The following is a 19435-nucleotide window of genomic DNA, read 5'->3' as shown; positions in this document are numbered from 1 at the left end:
AGTCACACACAACACAAAGGGACTTTTGGGAGGAACGTGGCATGGTTGAGTGTTGGTGTGTAAAACTGAAGCATGAATTTCAATATCCTTTCTAACACTAGCAAGCTACTTCATTTATTTAAGTGGATTGAGGTTGAGTCTTACACTAGGATTCGTGAGAAGGATCTGCAACATTTTGCTTAACAAAATATCATTTGTCAGGTCCATCTACCATAGATATTATATCCAAAAATGGCATACAATTTAAATATGCCCAATTCACGGGTCTTTGTAATTTCCATGGCATCGAAAATAGATTTTCTATCCCCAGACACCAACGGGGAAGTGGTCAAGCTAAAATCTCTAATAGAAACTATACCTGATTGCTTGAAGAAATGACTTGCCAAGGGTAAGAAAAGGTGGGTTGGAGAACTTCTAGGAGTTTTATGGGCATACCAAGCATCTATCAACAAGCCTACTGGAAAACCGCCTTTCGCATTAGCGTATGGGATAAAGGCAGCCACAACAACTGAGATGCATGTCCATACCTTGAGGTCAGACTTCGCGAACTAACCTAAAAATACAATAGGCAAAATGAGTTGGGACTGCCAAGAAGAAAGAAGAGACGATGCTTACGTAAATATAGTGTCCTACCGACTGTGTCATGAGAGTATAATAGAAAGGTTAAAAAGAAAGCTATGAATAAGGGATCAAGTCTTCAGGTGGGTCTTTGAAAAAAGTGAAGGAAACGGCGAATCAAAGGGTGAAATGGCAGCCTCAATCCCACCTACAAATGGGAGTAATGAAGCATGGTTTTGCTATGGTTGTCAATCTCCAGGATGAGGCCCTCCACGGCAAACAAGAAATGGAGCACAGCCTCCCAAGTATCTAAATTATTGGGAGTTGCTGTGGAAAAGGGTAAAAAAAGTTCAGAGTCGGCGGAAAAGAGAAACATGGGAAGGACAAAAGATGGAAGAAAAGAATAGGAAACCTACGAATGGAAAAGGGGAGTTCAGTAAACTAGAGCACCTAGAAAGATAAACTCTAGAGAAAGAATAAAAGCAATAAGAGCGTCACAAACAAGGGATTGAAGAAGAAGAACGTGAAATGATAAGGGAAAGTCCAAATGCATGAGACTAGCCAAAGAGAGAAGATGATGCTAGGAAACAAAAAACGGAAGATAAATCCTAGGTGCAGACAATGGAAGTAGCAGTAAGAGTGCGGTTGAAGATTACTTGTACACAATGACCTTGGGTAGTACTGACAGTGCCTACAATGGAGAAGAAGAAGAAGAAGAAAGGGATGGATGTTCCATAACAAAGAGAGGCGGTGTCATATGGGTAATGATAAGGCCACTTTGCTATTGGCCCATGTTGCTGCATGTGTGAGCACAAGGCCGGGCCACACTGTTGCACGAGTGAGGACACATGCTGGTGCCACTGTGTAACAAGTGTGCTACACAGGTACGTGCATGGACTACTGGTGCATGCTGAGGGTGTCATGCGCGTGCCACCCCTGCTGGAGCACACTGTTGCACCTCATCTGCACCCCCTCATATTTATGCGTGCCATGCATCCTTGGCTGCGTCCTTGAGCCGTGCAGTATCATGGCACACCATTGCTATTTGTTGCCCAAGGCTCCCCCTCATGTTTTAGCTTGCTCCATTTCCACCAAGTGTTCCACAAAATTCTTCCTTTGTGCCCGCTTTACTCAAACCAGCAATTAGCAATTGGAATCCGTCCAGAGTCACAACCAACACTAGAATATAGCTCAGTGGCCACGATCCAACCACCATGCCCAAGCCTCTGGACATGCTGTCTGTCATGCCTTGAGTCCACATGAATGCAAGGTGCTACTCATGGGGCTTCACTTCTCATGGTCATTGCTAGGATGCCAACACCTAACGCCTAAACATTATAACCTCTGAAGGATGCTACTGCTACCTTTATGCTGTTCTTTTCAGTAAAACTGCATATCCAGTGACAGCAGCCACACCAACTCAGAGGGAACAACCTCACATAAAAAATTAAAAAATTAAAAAAATAAAATAAAAAGAAAGAAAGAAAATCTTGCCGCTATCTCATCCAGAAAATTACCTGCAATTCATCTTGTCACTGTAACTCTATCAGCCAATTCTATGGCAGTGTGACAACTTACCATAGGAAAAATCAAGGAAAACCAACACCATCTGGGATTAAAACTACTGTATCCTCATCAAATTTTCTGCAGGAGTTAGACCATTACTCAGTAACAAAAATGGAACTGTTCCATCACCGAGACTCGACCATTACCCAAGGAGCTGTGAAAATTTTATGGGAACTTTCAAGTTTCAGTAGGTTACATACATGGTGATTCAAAAATAATAAAGATGAAAAAGATGAGCAACTTCATATTTTAGTAAGTGGGGATTGAAGGATCAGCCTTGGTAGCATACGCATGAATTCCTCCAGACACGTTGAATACTCGCTTAAAACCCTGAATATGTGGAATTAAGTCAGCCAAAGGAGGGACCCATCATCTCTACCACATTGACTCAAAACCAGTAAACCCGTATAGGAGAATGTCAGGTTCACTGAATACTTGTTCTAAAATAACCAGTTTAAAATTCAAGTGCTACAAAGAAATAAAATGAAAGAATTTAGGTTTCCATGTGGTTTGTACTAAGAAGAAAATATTTTACCTGTGTCTGCAACCACTTGGCAACCTGTAATGACCGCATGCCATGGTGACACTGGATAAAATTTGTGTTAGTGCTTTACCAAATGACTAAACAATAGATTAGGATATTCCTGCACATGAAATACAAAGGAAATCCACAACATGAACACTATAGAAGATATGTAATGAACATGTCCAACCAAACTCACCATTCAAGTCCAATTAAAAGATCCTCAAAGTTGAACCACAAACTAGTGACAGAACACATCCATCTCTATATAAGCACAGGTCAAAGTGAGCATGAGAATGGCAGCAAAAACAAGATTGTGAGAGCAGCTATTTGAGGACAACATAGGGTCTAAAGCATCTCCCCAGCATCCAAGTGTACACCTTACCATTTTGCACATGACTGCGCATAACTTATATTTTTGGATAAAAGGGTGTATCTATTATCCAATAACTTACAATATTCAATAAAATAAAAATCGACTAACATTCCTTTGCTTCTTCTACCCAGTACAATGGTTCTAAGTTTTACTGTGTCTGGGAACAAGGGTTCTTAATATGATAATATCTGACTAGAAACAACCACATGTAAGAGTTAGGTTGGAGAAAATTCATGACTCTCTCTCTTATTTAGTTGACTTCAGCAGTTTGCAAATAAGTTGTCCAAAATTCCTTTTTGATAGGAAACAAGCACTTCATTAATATAGAAGAAAGATACAAGGATGACCTATTATTCTAGCCAAAAGTAAAAAGATCACTAGCAAGAGGGAAAGGACATGCAGAGAACCCAACAAAGGAATCTGAGAGACCCTAAGTCCAAAACCAACTCAGCAGGCATGAATACCCCACAAAAGACTATCTGTGAAACTCTAAGCATTGCCAACTGATCCCTTACCTAGCAAGGTGCCCCACAGATCCAAAAGAAAGTGAGAAAGAGCAAGCTAACCCTTCAAAGATCAATAACTTACAACTTGATATATCTGAGACATTATCATATCTCATTGGTAGCAGTGTCAAGAGACTTTTTTTTATAAGTCAGTGTCTCTATATATAAACTCTACTCCTTGAAAAGAATTATCCTTGGTTTGAATTTTATCCCTTGCTGTTTTACAAAGAAAACTACTGTTGAAGGAATTGGAACATTGACACCAAGTGCATGATGGATAAAAACCTCCAAGCAACAATGAAAAGAAATAGCCTGTCAAATACCTTCCTTTTACCTACTAGGCTTTAGTCACATATAATATTATTAATGCAGACCTTACACCACAAATGCCAACTCCTTGCATTCAACCAAGGAGATCAACAAAACCAATCCACTTTCTGGTGTTTTTTGTAATCTATTTGTCTAACCATGTCTTAAAAGATGATTCAAAATTATCTTAATGGAATTTTAGGGCTGAGAACATGTGTTTCAATTTTTTTTCCCTCCTCTCCTTGTGGCCTATCAGTGGCGTCAAACAGTTTGAAAGTCAATCACCGCCTAGAGGACATGACCATTAAATAGATGAAGCATTATATAAAAGAATACCATAGAAGTGACCATCTTAGAACAAACCAACCATAGGGCACGAAGGTGTGTTTGAAAAGCAACACTACAAGTAGCACAAAGCAAGGGATGACCATCTCAGGAAGCCCAAAATTCACCCTCGAGAAGTCAACTCTACCACTCAAATACCCATATAAAATAAAACAACCACAAGAATGGAAGAAAGCAAAAAATTAGAAAGGATACATACTCCAAAATAATAGATTTCAAAATGAAAAAAAAAAAAATTGTATCAATTTAAAGCAGTCTTTCATTAGAACTTAGAAGACCACTTCATTAACAAGGCATGAGGAAGAATGCTTACTCCTTATGAAATACTCTCCAGTAACTTATCAAAAAAACTATGAAATACTCAACAGTCAACACTAAAGGAAGACCTCACCTTTAAAAAAGTTACTGCATGAAATGTGTGGATGAAAATGTTGCAGGCTCGAATATGAAGAAAAAAGCATATTCATATTCTTATTATGCATGTTATCTTCAAACATAAACAAATTTTTTTATTTATTACCAGATGTCACACCTTTCTCTTCATTAGAAAGCTAAACCTTCTTCACCAATTGACCCAAAAATAAATAAATAAATAAGTGAAGTGAGTGCTCACCATAAGATAAGTATCCTTCTCAGGATCAAATTTAGTGGTTATTTCTGGTCCCCAGTTCCCAAATTGTTGGAGGGGAAGAACCTGAAAACCTGGCAATGACGCTTGAGCCCTGCATAAAACATGGTTAGAGAAGAAAATGCACAAAAAAAAAATGGAAAAAAAATATATCAATTAAGTAAAAAAAAAAAAGGGAAAACAAAACAAACAAAATCACAGTTGGGAAAAATTTTAAGAGAGAGTTTCAGCCCTCTCCCTCACTGCTCAACATTTTGTGAGTAAGCAAAAATACAATTCCATAAATGATAAAGATCATTCCCTTGTGCAGTTGTGGAAGCCTTGAATGCCACCACTTTGTATTTCCTGCTATTTAAATAATTCTAAGATTATCAAATAATAAAGAAATTTTGGCGATACTTAATGGAACGTCAAGAACAAACTTGAATGACAATAAGGGAATACATTGTAGGAAAGGCTCCATATATATATTGTCATTCAAGTTCGTTCTTGACATTCCATTAAGTATCGCCAAAATTTCTTGTAGAATCTTTATCATCACCATAGGATTTCCAAAATTTTCAAACTATTTTACCAATCTATTGTAATACATAGAAAAACCACTGGAAGAACAAAATCCATAACAAGAGATAAATGATGGGGAGAAAGACCAATTATTTCAAGTTTATTCTAGACATAGACATAAAGGATGATAAAGATTCCTATACGATGATAAAGATTCCTATTTGCTTTAAAATTAGGGTATTCTCATTAAAATTAGCCTTTTTAATTTTCATCCAATTCATATCACTTTAATTTCATTTTTCAACTCGGGTTAAAATTGTACTTCCATTAGGATTAGTATCTTCAATTGCTTATAAATAGGGATCATGATAACAATGGGAGATCATTATTAATTTTGAAAAATATTCAAAAGAAAAAATTGTGTCTTTTCTCTCTCTCCTAATTCTCTCATAGTTTCTCATCTAATTTCTCCTTCTCTTTTATCTAATTCTTTTCTTAGCCAAATTTTTCTTTTGGATAAAATAAAAATAAATAAATAAATGGTGCTTTCATTGTCCTACATCAATTTGGAATTGAAGGAAATTGATCAATAAAATAATAATAACAAGAGAACCTATGAGAGGAAGTAGAGCCCAAAATGACACAATCAATAATGATCCTAATGATGGAATAGAAGAAATGGGTGTGAATAACCCATTCATGCCAAAATGAAGGAAGGGTTACCATAGGCCCTTTAGTCAGTCTATTAGGCATGTGCTTTAGAGAAATTTGCTAAAGCCACATAATAATTCAAGTGATATAACTAAAAAGGAAGTAGGTGCCTCTAGTTATGATGGACGGTCAGACCCTACATTAGCTGATCTTGAGGATTGCTTTGAATGGTATGATTTGTCAAACACCCAATGCACTTCACTAAAATGAAACTTGTTGGTTCTGCCAAGCAATATTGGCAAAGTCTCTAATCTAATTTAGAGCATTTAAGTGAAGAATCAATCACCCTTTGGGCTGAAACAAAACAATGATTGAAAGAAAAATATCTCCCTACATATTGCAAGAGGCAGTTGCTAGATTAGTGGAGAAATCTTAGGCAACCTTTAGTGTGATCGACTACTTAGCTCACTTTGAGGAGTTCCAGTTGAGATGCAATGTGAGAGAGGAATCCAGATTAACTACAGAAAAATTCATCAACAGATTGAGATTAGAAATTAAAAAGAGGTAAACCTTCATTCTCCTGAAACTTCAAGGGACGCCTATCACAAGGCTTTAGAGATGGAGAGATACCTTAGGGTTCCTAACAAAAGACGTGATTTCTCAAACGAGGAGTCTTATCATTCTCGAAGTTTATCTTTTTTTTTTTTTTTTTTTGACAGACTTTCTCGAAGTTTATCTTAGAATAGGATAGGCAGCAATTTTAAGGCTATTAGAGGTTTTAAAGCAGTCAAATTACTTCATGTGGCACTAACAATACAAGTCAAAGAGTGAACAATAATAGGGGCAGAGAGTTAGTTTCAACTAATCCTCAGTCTAGTGGTTCCAACAACGGGTGTCACCATTGTCATGGTAGGGGTCATGTCATCCGCATTACACCCTAATCATAGAACAAGAGCACAAGGATTCACAAGAAGGTGAAGCTAGTGATCAAGTTTATGAACCCCCTTGATTACATGTCTGATATTGAAAAAGAAATGGGCTAACTATGACACCCACATTAGTGTCCTGCAGTGTATTTTATCCACTTCGATGGATAGCAATGAGTTTTAAGGCACCTGTATTTTTCACACTTATATTAAATGTGGGGATAAAATTTGCAAGCTCATTCTTGATAGTGCAACTTTATGACTGCGATTTCTAAAGCTGTTATTGCTAGGACAAAACGTCAACCTGAGCATAGTTATGAGGGTTATGACACAGGTTGTATCCTTTCATAAGAAATTTCCTAATGGTCTATTTTGATGATATTTTGATCTATAATCAGTCTCAAAAGAAGCATTTAGATCATCTTAGGGAGGTGTTTGAAACTTCAAGAGCTAAAGAATTTTATGTCAACCTTAAGAAATGTTTCTTCATTCAATCCCACGTGATCTTTGTAAGATTGATAACCTCCTCAAGAAGCTGATCCACAGAAAATTAGAGCTATTAGAGAGTTGCCTGAGCCTACGACTATTTTTTATGTTCGTAGTTTTCATGGATAAGCCATTTTCTATAGGTGATTCATCAGGGATTTAATACTTCAGTGGCTCCCATTACCAATTGCATGAGAAAAGGGAAGTTTCGTTGGAATGAAGCTGTAAGAAAAGCATTTGAGGAGATAAAATGCAAAATGAATAAGGCAAATGTGTTAAGCCATCTGAATTTTTCAAAAGTCTTTGAGGTGGCATGCAATGCACCAAATGTTGGCATAGATGGTCTCTTAAGTTAAGAAGGTTGTCCTATAGCATATTTCAGTGAGAAACTCAAAAAGGCTAAATAGAGCTATTCCACTTATGGAAAAGTGATTAGTGATAAATATGGAGAGGAAGAAGGTGGGTGGTGGTCCAATGAAGCTAGAGGTGGGAATGGAGTCAGTCTTTGGAAATTCATTAGGAAGGAATGGAACACTTTCTTTAGGTGTTTTTCTTTTAAGGTGGGTAATGGAAAGAGGGTGAAGTTTTGGATAGATAAGTGGTGTGGGGATAAACCGTTGTATGTTTCTTTCCCCTCTTTGTTTGCTTCATATGTTGCAAAAAAGGCTTAGCTAGCGGATCTTTGGGTACAACATGGGGAGAATGGCCATTGGAACCCTTGCTTCTCACGACCTTTGAATGATTGGGAAGTGGATGAAGTTGGGGATTTATTTGTCAAGTTGCAAGGAAAGGCAGTTGATATGGCAGAGGAAGATAAGATGGTGTGGATGAACTTGCACAATCTTAATTTCTCTGTGAAGCTCTTATATGCCACTTTGGAATCGAGGGTTATTATGTCTTTTCCAAGGCAAGTAGTTTGGAATTTGTGGGTCCCTTCGAAAGTTAATTTTTTGCATGGGAGGCAATTTGGGGAAAAGTTTTGACTTTAGATCAACTTCAAAAGAGAGGGTGGTCTTTGGTCAATAGGTGTTTTTTTTTTTTTTGCAAAGAAGAAGAAGAATCCATAGATCACATCTTCCTTCATTGTTTTCTGGTTAAGTTCCTTTGGCAACTGGTATTTGATCTCTTTGGTATTCATTAGGTGCAAGCCACTACAATAAAAGAGGCTCTTTTAAGCATGGTTTTTTTGTGAGTAAAAGGAGGAAAAAGGTTTGAAGAGAAATTCCTTTATATCTTTTTTGGACAGTTTGGAAAGAAAGAAATTTCATGATGTTTGAGAATAAAGATCATTCAATTCAGTTTTTGAAGATGTTCTTTTCGCAAAATTTGTTTGTTTGGGTAAAGCAATATATAGAGATTGATTCTTAGTCTTTATTTGATTTCTTCGAGTGGTTGGTTTGGTTAAGGGCGGTGGTTATTGTTGGGGTTCTTTTCTTTTTTCTGAACTTTAAGACACTTTTTGTATACGTCTTGTGTACTTTGGAGTGTCCTTGTGGCGTTTTTATTTTTTAATGCATTTGATTTTATTTATCAAAAAAAAAGATTGTGCAAGCTCTTCGTCATTGGAGGTATTATATATTACCTAAAGAATTTGTGTTGTACTATGACCATCAAACATTAAGGTATCTTAGTTCTCAAAGAAACTTGAATGTCAAACATGCTAGATGGATAAGGTTTCTTCAAGAATGCTCATTTGTTCTCCACCATCATGTAAGAACTAAAAATAAAGTTGTCAATGCCCTTAGTCAAGTAGTGGCCATTTTATAGGCTATACGTGTCCATGTGGCTAGATTTGAGAGAATGAATGATGAGCATCTTACTTATCCTGATTTTGGTGACATTCGTCAAGAAATTCAAGATGGCCATCGTCGAGATCACGTTTATTTTATCATTCATGATGGCTACTTATTTAGAGGATATAAGTTATGCATTCCTCATACTTTTATTTGAGATTTCTTGATTTGGGAGTTGCATAGTAGAGGCCTATCTGGTTACTTTGGCAAAGATAAAACTATTCCTTTGATAGAGGATAGGTTTTATTAGCCTCCCTTGGAAAAAGATATTGCAAAAATTGTGTCATGGTGTTGAACTCATCAACTAGTTAAGGGAAAGAAAGAAACACTAGTTTGTACACACCTTTACCTATACCACACACCCCTTGGAGAAACCTTAGTATGGATGTTGTTCTTAGGTTGTCGAAAACAGCTCAAGGACATGATTCGTTTTTTGTTGCATAGATAGGCTTTTTAAGATGGCACATTTTATCCCTTGTAACAAAATAGTCGATATCTCACATACAGGCTTATAGCCAAATTATTCTTTAAGGAATGGCTTCATGGGTTTACTCACTTCCATAATATCTTATAAGGATATCAAATTTGTTAGTTATTTTTGGAAGACTGTTGGGAAATGTCTCAAATTCCTAATTGGTATAGATTCCTTTTTGTAAAGAATATTGTATAGAATATTTTCTATATTCATATGTCATTGCAATATTAGATTTTCTTATAGAATAAGAAAAGTTATTAGGAATATCTTTATAAATATTTTAGGTCATAAGAGGAAAAGGTTAGGAGATGGAAATGGTCTTATGAAGACTATATGTGATGGATAAAGATGTGAGGAAAAATGGGAGATACCTAGTGGAGTGAGGGAGCGAGGGAGCGAGGGAGCTCGTGTACCTATGTGTGGATTATTTTATTGTTGTGTTCTTGAATTAATATGTTTACATTAAAGCTTCCGCCTATACAACAAAGACACTTTAGAGAACTTTTGGCACCAATCTAAATTTTCTTCAGCATTTCATCCTCAAATTGAAGTTCTTAACCATAGTTTAGGAGACTTTCTTAGGCGTCTTGTTAGAGAGAAACAAGGTAATTGGGATTTGATACTGCAAAAAGCAAAGTTTGCCTATAACAATTCTATTAACTATTATACAAGTAAATAGCCATTTGAGGTTGTTTATGGTCAATCTCTCTGTCAACCTATTAATCTCATCCCTTTTATCATATGAATCTAGACTTTGTATACTTGTTAAACCCTTTATTGATTACATTCATGATCTCTACGCTCATATACAACCTAAAATTACATTAAGCAATGAAAATTATAAACTTGCTATTAATGCGCATCATAAAAATCAAGAATTTAATTAAGGGGATTATGTCATGATTTGTATTTTCACCCCGAGAGATAACCCAAACATTCCTTCAACAAGTTGTTTGTTATCGCAAATGAAGCTTTTTGCATCATTCACAAACTTGGGTCTAATGCATATTTATTTGACTTACCTATTGATATGAATATTAGCCCAATTTTCAATGTGAAGGACATGTTTCTTTATCGATGCACTTTTGAGCATCCTATTTCATCATATGTATCTTTATAGGTCAAATTACAACTTTAAAGATTCCCAAGCCTTCACCATTTCAATAGCCATACATGAAGCAAATAAAGGATATGCTAGATGATGAAGTTATTGGATTTTCTCATGGTGGATATCACCGGTACCTTGTCAAATGGCAAGATCAACAAGTCTCTCATGCGACTTGTATTACATGTGAAAAGTTTCAAGGGCTTGATCCTAATCTTCTTGAAGAGCATCATACCCATAACTCATCAAAGTCGAGTCTTTTTCCATTAGGGAGAATCGATGGGGATCAAAACCACTCATTTCAATTTTATTTTAGACATAAAGGATGATAAGGATTCCATTCGCACTCAACTTTATAATTAGGATTTCTATACTTTAAAGTTAGCTTTTAAATTCAGCACCAATTCTTTTATCACTTTAGTTTAATATTTCAACTAAGATTGAAAGTATATCTCCTTTAGGATTAGTGTGTCCAATTGCTCATAAATAGAGTTGATTATAACAATGAGAGATCATTATTAATTTTGAGAAATATTCAAAATTTGTCTTTTCTCTTTCTCATTGTTCTCACCTAATTATCCTTCCCATCAAATTCCTTTCCCAACCCAATTTCTCTTCTACATAAAAGAAGTACTTCTTCCATTATCCTTCATCAAACAACACAATTAGTTTCATAAAAGATGTACTTCAATTTAAGTACTTCCAAACAAATTTACAACAATAATAATAGTAATCATTGTTGTCCCACAAGATAAACCTCAATAAGGGGTTTCAAAAACCACCAAACAAAAAATTTTAAAAACTAAAAGGAGTTCTTAAAAAAACCCCACAGCTTTTATTATTAGGACTCAATGATTAATGCTTAATTATTTGGAAAAGATATATTTAACCTTCAATTGTCTAATTTAGTTTCATAGAAGTAAAAAAATGAAAATGGAAAATGAGAACATACACTTCCTCAGGTTCTCGAACATCAATCAACTGAACCTCTTCAAAAAAATTGGGATCTTGCATTTTTGCATGAAGCTCCACAGGTTGAATGTCTTGAAGTAATGATTCTTCCCTAGAGGCACAAATTCAAATGCACGAAGATACAAGTGTGTGGAAGTGATGTCAGCACTTTCATTACTTTATCAAATGAGCTGTTCACCTTCAGATAGGTTTACAAAACATACCTTTCAGATATAACTTGCAACAAGTGCCATCCAAATTTTGTTTTACACCTTACAACTTTGTTTAAAGGTGCATTAAATGCAGCCTCCTCAAACTCTGGTACCTGGAATTTTTCATATGAACAGCCAAGAATATTTGTTGAGTAACCCATTGCGCTCAAGAACTAAATGATATTATTAAATACTAAAGGCGCTGATATTGCAACATTTCATTTTAGAATCTGAGGGAACACATCCTCAAATTCAATCAAAAAACTCTAAAAAAATTAATAAAAGAGAAAAAAAATCCCAGCACCAGGAAATCATTTGTTACCTATCAAAAAAAAAGGCATTAGGAAATCATTTTATAGGTATTTTTTTTCTGAGACGTGAACCTAGAACGTCCTACATCCCCACCCCAACCCCTTCCCACTCAAATACAACATCAGGAAATGTGATTCCTAGTGTTCCATAAGTCAGATGTGACTATTAAAGATAGTTTTCACTTATTTGCCAGAATATGTCATCAGCAACATCAGAATCCTAAACTAAAGGGGCCTTTTCCAAGATGCATGTCCCATGTGCAAATTAGGACCACAAGTAGAAACCATATATAATCTAAACTTGATCTACTAGGTTTCTTACAGTCCATTGAAAAGAAAAAGAAAAGAAGTCCCACCATTCATCTTCTTTTTTCTGGTTATAAATGTGGTCAAAGATATATTAAAGAAAACAAAAAAAAGGATGTTTAAGTAAATAAAGGGCTCTTGTGTCCAATATTCACTTTAATAAAAAGAAAATACTAGAGAGAGAGAGAGAGAGAGAGAACAACAAACATTGTTAAAAGCTTTGATTGTGGAAGGTGTCAACTACCATATATCGTACAAAGAATCTAGGATAGATTCCCACCTTCATTATGGTTTGGGGACTGTGTAGCATATGTTCTATGGGAAAATAAATAAATAAAGAAGGGAAAGAAAGGGGAACAGAAAGCACCAATCACCATAGACATCTAGTTTCCAAAATGATAGAAGATAAAAGGGCCACCGCAGGCTCCACTCTTGGTGGTGCCCTTCCGTCAATTCCTTTAAGTTTCAGCCTTGCGACCATACTCCCCCCGGAACCCAAAAACTTTGATTTCTCATAAGGTGCCAGAGGAGTCCTAAAAGCAACATCCGTTGATCCCTGGTCGGCATCGTTTATGGTTGAGACTAGGACGGTATTTGATTGTCTTCAAGCCCCCAACTTTTGTTCTTGATTAATGAAAACATCCTTGGCAAATGCTTTCGCAGTTGTTCGTCTTTCATAAATCCAAGAATTTCACCTCTGACTATGAAATACGAATGCCCCCGACTGTATCTGTTAATCATTACTCCGATCCCGAAGGCCAACAGAATAGGACCGAAATCCTATGATGTTATCCCATGCTAATGTATCCAGAGCGTAGGCTTGCTTTGCGCTACACTGATGTATTCAACGAGTCTATAGCCTTGGCCGACAGGCCCGGGTAATCTTTGAAATTTCATCGTGATGGGAATAGATCATTGCAATTGTTGGTCTTCAACGAGGAATTCCTAGTAAGCACGAGTCATCAGCTCGCGTTGACTACATCCCTGCCCTTTGTACACACCGCCCGTCGCTCCTACCAATTGAATGGTCCGGTGAAGTGTTCGGATCGCGGTGACGTGGGCAATCTGCCGCCCGCGACGTCATGAGAAGTCCACTAAACCTTATCATTTAGAGGAAGGAGAAGTCGTAACAAGGTTTCCGTAGGTGAACCTGCGGAAGGATCATTGTCGAACCTCCGAACGACCCGCGAACACGTTACAACTCACCGAGGGGGGGCGGAGCGCGGGTGCGATCCCGTCGCCTCTGTCGCCCCTCCCCCCATTCGGGAGGCCCCGGGAGCCCCGCCCTCCGTCGTGCCCCGCGCACGGGCAGAGGGCCACACCAATCATGCATCCTATGCCATTCCTAAGGCTTTCCTTTTCTTTCTTTTTGGCATATTGGTTGATATTCTTAACACCCTAAGACATTTACCTCCACTCGTTTCTATCTCCTTTCCTGGATATTTTATTTCTTTGATTCAACATGTCCCTTTAGTCCAAGGGCCTTTGGCACAGTGGTCTAGTTTCTTAACACCCTAGGACATCTATACCCTCTTATTCCTCCATTACTAGATCTTCTACCTCTTCACCGTGATCCTCTTTTCTTTTTCTGATTTTTTATTTTTTTTATAGATAAAGAAGATGTATTATAAATAAAAAAAGGTATACATATTGTATACAAAATAGCCACAATACCCAAAAGGATTTTCTGACTTCTTGTACACTTTTTCTCTCATTCATCATCATTTGGAAGTTCATAAGTCTTCTCAGCCCAGTTCATGGGTACTAGTTGGCTCATGGAAGTTCACATTGCAGTTGCACCCTTCACCATGATTCCTTTCTTTTTATGACAATTTCTTCCATTATTTTGTAGAAATTAGATGGATATTAAGGATTGTTTGGCATATTTCTTTTGTTTATGGTTTGATTAAGTTTCTACAAGGTAACTGATTGACTTCAAGTTGAACTCTGTGCAAAATATTTTGTACGGATTAATAGTATCAAGCATTTAAAAACACCTAGGCTGCTCTCTCATAGATCATGATATCAACAAAATTTAGTTGAAAATTTTCTTCTCAGTTTCTTATTTTGAAAGAGACCTAGCCCTTGCACATGTTACATCACAAGCATGCCAGAAATCCAGTATTCCCAGAGAACTGGCAATAAAGTATAAGCCAATGAAGCAACCAAGTAGTAGCAAAATCAAATGAAGGTATAAAGATGCATATTCTTTGAATGGATAAAGCCTACCAATTCATTATCTCTCTACTTCATGTTCAAAGGAATTCCAAGAACAAACTAATAAAATTATTTACTTGTCCACACAATCACCAGCATTACCATCAACTTAAACCCTTAAAGTCAAATAACTCCTTTTTTTGTGTAAAGCAAGATATTATAAAAAAGAATCACTAACAGAGCACTTCAAAAGTACACAGGAAGTATTAAAGACGCCACCAAAAGAAGTTCAAAGCCAATCTTTTTTTTTTTTTGATAAGTAAAGAGAAGTATATTAAAAAGAAAGAGGAAACACCAAACTAGTGTCCTCTAGGTATACAAAGAGTATACTAAAGCAGCCCCTCGACTCAAAACCGAGGGAGCGAGCCGGGACCCCTACCTATAACAAAAGCCTAGCCACTCAATAAAGCTAACCAGAGACCGCGGGCTCAAAACTATAAACATCCTCACCCATGACCACAGATTACATACAAAAGAATGTTTCAACCTTTGGATTGACAACACCTCATTCCCAAAAGCCAACGAATTTCTTTCCTTCCAAACTGTCCAAAATATACATAAGGGGGCCATTTGCCACGCCTTCTTACGGATTTTCCCCACAAAAGCACCATGCCACCCTAGGAGAGTTTCCTTAACTGTACCAGAGAGAACCCACTCCACCCCAAAGAGAGAGAAAAGAAGATTCCACAATGTCCTCGTCATAACACAATGGAGTAAAAGATGATCCACTGTTTCTTCTTCAGCAAGACAAAGGAAACACCTATTTGCCAAAGAAAACCCCTCCTCTGAAGTTGGTCTAGAGTTAAGATTTTGCCCCAGGATGCTTCCCACGAGAAAAAGGCTACCTTTGGCGGCACCCTCGCTCTCCAAATACCAACATACGGGAACATAGCTGAACCACCAGGCTCCAAAATAGAGTAGAGCGACTTGACTGAAAAGACACCACTTTTAGATGTCGTCCAAACCATCTTATCCTCGTTCTCCCTTTGCACCCTAAAAGCTTGGATTTTAAGCATAAACTGTTCCATCATCTCAATTTCCCAATCATTCAGCGCCCTTGAGAACAAAGGGGTCCACCCATCCCCTACACCATCTTGGCTCCACACTTCCGATACCCACACGTCTTTAGCCTGAGAAATGGCAAAAAGAGAGGGGAAGGATTCATAGAGAGGCTCATCTCCACACCACTTATCCTTCCAGAATCTCACTCTCCGCCCATTGCCCACACGGAAGGCTAAACTGCTATACATACCCATCCACTCCTTTCTAATAACTTTCCAAAGCCCTACACCATGCCTCCCTCTTTCGGCCCGAGTACACCAACCCCCCTCCTCTACACCATATTTGTGATTGATCACTTTCTTCCACAACACCTCTCTTTCAATGGCAAAACGCCAATTCCACTTTCCCAAGAGAGCTTTATTCATCAACGCTAAGTTTCTTATCCCCAAACCACCTTTCTTCCTTTCCAAACAAACCAGATTCCACCTAACCAGATGAGGCTTCTGATCAAGAGTGCCTCCCCCCCACAGGAAGTCCCTCTGAATCTTCTCCAACCGCATCCTTACTTTTCTGGGCAAAAGGAAAAGAGACATGAAGTAAACCGGCAAACTGGAAAGAGTGCTCTGAATAAGAGTGAGTCTTCCCCCCTTGGAAATATACTGTCTCTTCCACATAGCCAACCTTTTCCTAAACCTCTCTTCAAAACAATCCCATACCACCTCTGATTTAAAAGGTGCCCCCAAAGGCAAACCCAAATAACTGGAAGGCAGACCACCCACCTTACAACCCATCTCCAGAGCCAAATCCTCTATATCATACACACTCCCCATCGGGATAAGCTCTCACATGCATGCATCATGAAATTTCATGTAACTCTTGCTCGCTAACATGATGCCACCCACACGTTACATAAATCTAGACATACCTATGAAATTGCCTATTTATCATATTGCAAACACTAAATAAAACTTTCTTATATGGGTAGCCCACTCCATAAAGCATTCTTTTTTGGCTCATGGGAACTAAAAAAATCTATTTGCCTGCCCCTCCGGGAACAATCTCTCAAGCAGTGATAGTTATTATATGTTTCTTAATGTAACACCTCAAGGAGATCAAGTGACTATAGGGACCAAAAAGCACTACTAGATTTCAAAATAGCAAATTCTATTTCAAATTTCGACCAAAAAAAAACGTCTGAAATAAAATTTTCAGGTCCACCATACTTGCCACAATTAAAACTCAACGAGTTTACCCATGTTTTCTTATATGTCTCAGACCAGTATACACTTTCTAAATTCACAAATATATGCAGTTCATAACAAGCATCTAGCTTATATTATAATACAGGCTGAAAAGAAAATTATCAATCAATATGATAAAAGGAGTATCTCAATTATATTTGTCTTGGAAACTGGAGCGAATTCATTGATTTCAACTGAGGAAAAAAAATGAAAATAAATTTGAATTTAATCATCAAGATCCCCAAAAAGAGTAACATGACAATTTTCTGTCTCGGCAACATACCATTTGCCCCTTTCTCACCCATCCAAGCATTCCACCCTCTTCTTTGGACGGACAAATTGAGTATTCTACAGCCAGATCACTCAAATCCACTCCTGAATGTAACAAATAACATTGGAACATGATAAAATAAATAAATAACATTAGAACAATAGAGCATTAGAAAAAATCAAATCTAAGTGAGAAAAAGTGTGATGACCCCAAAATGGAAAGTTCAAACTTCAACTAAATACTTATAAATAAGTAAAATTTCTTTACCAAAATCTGTGGAAACTAACCGCCAGAAATCCTCTGCTGAAGCTCCAATAGAAGCTTAAGGTCATCCTCCTTGACAAGCAAGTGCTGCACCAATATTTCTCTACCACTTCCAGAGCTGCCCCCAGAACTAAATGAAGCTGGAAAAGACTAGAAAGTTTGAAATTCTCATACAAAATTGAGAGAGAGAGAGAGAGAGAGAGAGAGATGATATAACAGTTAAGAAAGAAAACTCATAACAGTGTTCATTCAAAGCAATTTTAAGACTCACAAGAAACTGAGTGTTCCAATTTGATCTCATGGTTGCTCAAGCACAATTTTAAGGGTACCCTTAGTGCTCCTTTAAGGGTTGGGATTAAACTTAATTTCCAATAACTCTGTTTCATGTACCTATTTCTTTCTTGGAAATTCAAAGCTTTGTATTTGAGCAGTTCTACAACAATATATTCTAGGCACTTGTTTTTATGACTATTGAATTCTGTTGTCCATTTAATGTTGCCATTACAAAAACAAAAAGGGTAAAAAAGGGTCAGGCACTATTTGTTCTCCCACAGAACTAATTATGGACACAACCCTTTGTATTCTCCTCTGTTAGCTTTTCTGAAAGGCATTCAGTTAAACTTCAGAGAACAACTCTTCCTTGTTCACAACCAAGCAACAGGAAAGTAACCAAATCAACCATAAATAAAAAATAAAATAAAAAATAAAAAAACAAAAATAAATTAAAATAAATTAAAAAAATAAAAAAAAAATAAAAAACCCGCTCAAATAAGCGCAATATATGTGGCGCTGAGTTTTTCATTCTCAATTTTCTCAGCAACCAAAAGAGCAAAGAAAGCTTGAAAAATATATCTTCAATCAATAAAAAGGAAAGGAAAATAATTACAATCCATTTCATGACCAAATATGTATCTGGGTTTTTGCTCTGTTAAATATTCAATTAAGAACTAAAAGGAAACCCATCTTAAATTTCTCAAATTGACACATAAAAATCTAAAATCTTTGTCTAAGTATGAATACATGAATAAAACATCGGTTACATGGAAAAACGAAAAACAATGTGTGTATGGTGGGCGTGCTCCACCAAACATTGAATTTTGAGAACAAAAAAACCCATCTTAAATTTCTCCGATTAAAGCATAACAATCCAAAATTTTTGGTTCTTAGTCATATGAAAAAGAAACCAATTGATACGACATGGACTCAAGCGGCCCTAATTCAACTATCTGGCTGAGAAACCAGAACAATATAAACTATAAAACACAAAAACACAAAGTTTTCCTTCATTTTCTTTTCTTTGGCATCGGTATTCCCATCAACTAAGCGAGAAACTACATGGAAATGAAAACCCACTAGTATCAAACAACGAAAAGAATGGAGAAACCAAGGGCTTTACCTCTGGGACATGGCTGAGCCACCATGGGAGGGAATCTCTTTAGGCCAAGAGAAAGAGGATAAGGTGAACTAGGTAGGAATGTTTTGGGGAGAAATGCGTGTAGAGAAGGAAATGAAGAGAATTTGCGAATGATTGAAGGGGATGTGAGGTTGAGAGTGGGAATCAAAGATAGTTTCAGTGCAACGAGAGCTGGAGATACACCTGGTGGGAGATGAGCAGCTCTCAACATTGCTTTCTCTTTTGAAATCTCTTCTCCTCTTTCTTTGTGTCGAGAGTGAGGCCTCGGGTGACAAGTCTACAGATGCAACTCTATATGTGTATTTGGGGATTGAGGGTTTTTTTAAAAGAAAAAAAAAAAATTACACTTCGAAACAATCAAAGATTCAAAGGAAATGATACAAAAATCTATGGTATAGGGTTTGTGTCATAGACTCATAGGGTTCATGGTAATAATATTGTTGTAATTCACAAAAACCAGCATCACTCCATTTTAAATGGAAGAGAAACTTTTGT

General features: G+C 37.0%; 1 protein-coding gene across 1 annotated transcript; it reads right to left on the bottom strand.

Annotated features, from left to right (window-relative positions):
* Positions 1-2062: 2062 nt before the first annotated feature.
* Positions 2063-19339, bottom strand: LOC117916403 (rhodanese-like/PpiC domain-containing protein 12, chloroplastic). Its single transcript, XM_034832377.1, has 8 exons — positions 18923-19339; positions 17550-17666; positions 17275-17366; positions 11927-12027; positions 11704-11814; positions 4797-4905; positions 2660-2710; positions 2063-2454 (listed from the first exon to the last, which is right to left on the bottom strand). The coding sequence occupies exons 1-8, from the start codon at positions 19149-19151 to the stop codon at positions 2374-2376; spliced, it is 891 nt and encodes a 296-aa protein (XP_034688268.1). The 5' UTR covers positions 19152-19339; the 3' UTR covers positions 2063-2373.
* Between the last annotated feature and the right edge of the window lie 96 nt (positions 19340-19435).

This window comes from Vitis riparia, chromosome 6, assembly GCF_004353265.1.
Source record: "Vitis riparia cultivar Riparia Gloire de Montpellier isolate 1030 chromosome 6, EGFV_Vit.rip_1.0, whole genome shotgun sequence".
In the NCBI taxonomy this organism is placed as follows: Eukaryota; Viridiplantae; Streptophyta; class Magnoliopsida; order Vitales; family Vitaceae; genus Vitis; species Vitis riparia.
This window is presented reverse-complemented; position numbering and strand designations above follow the sequence as displayed.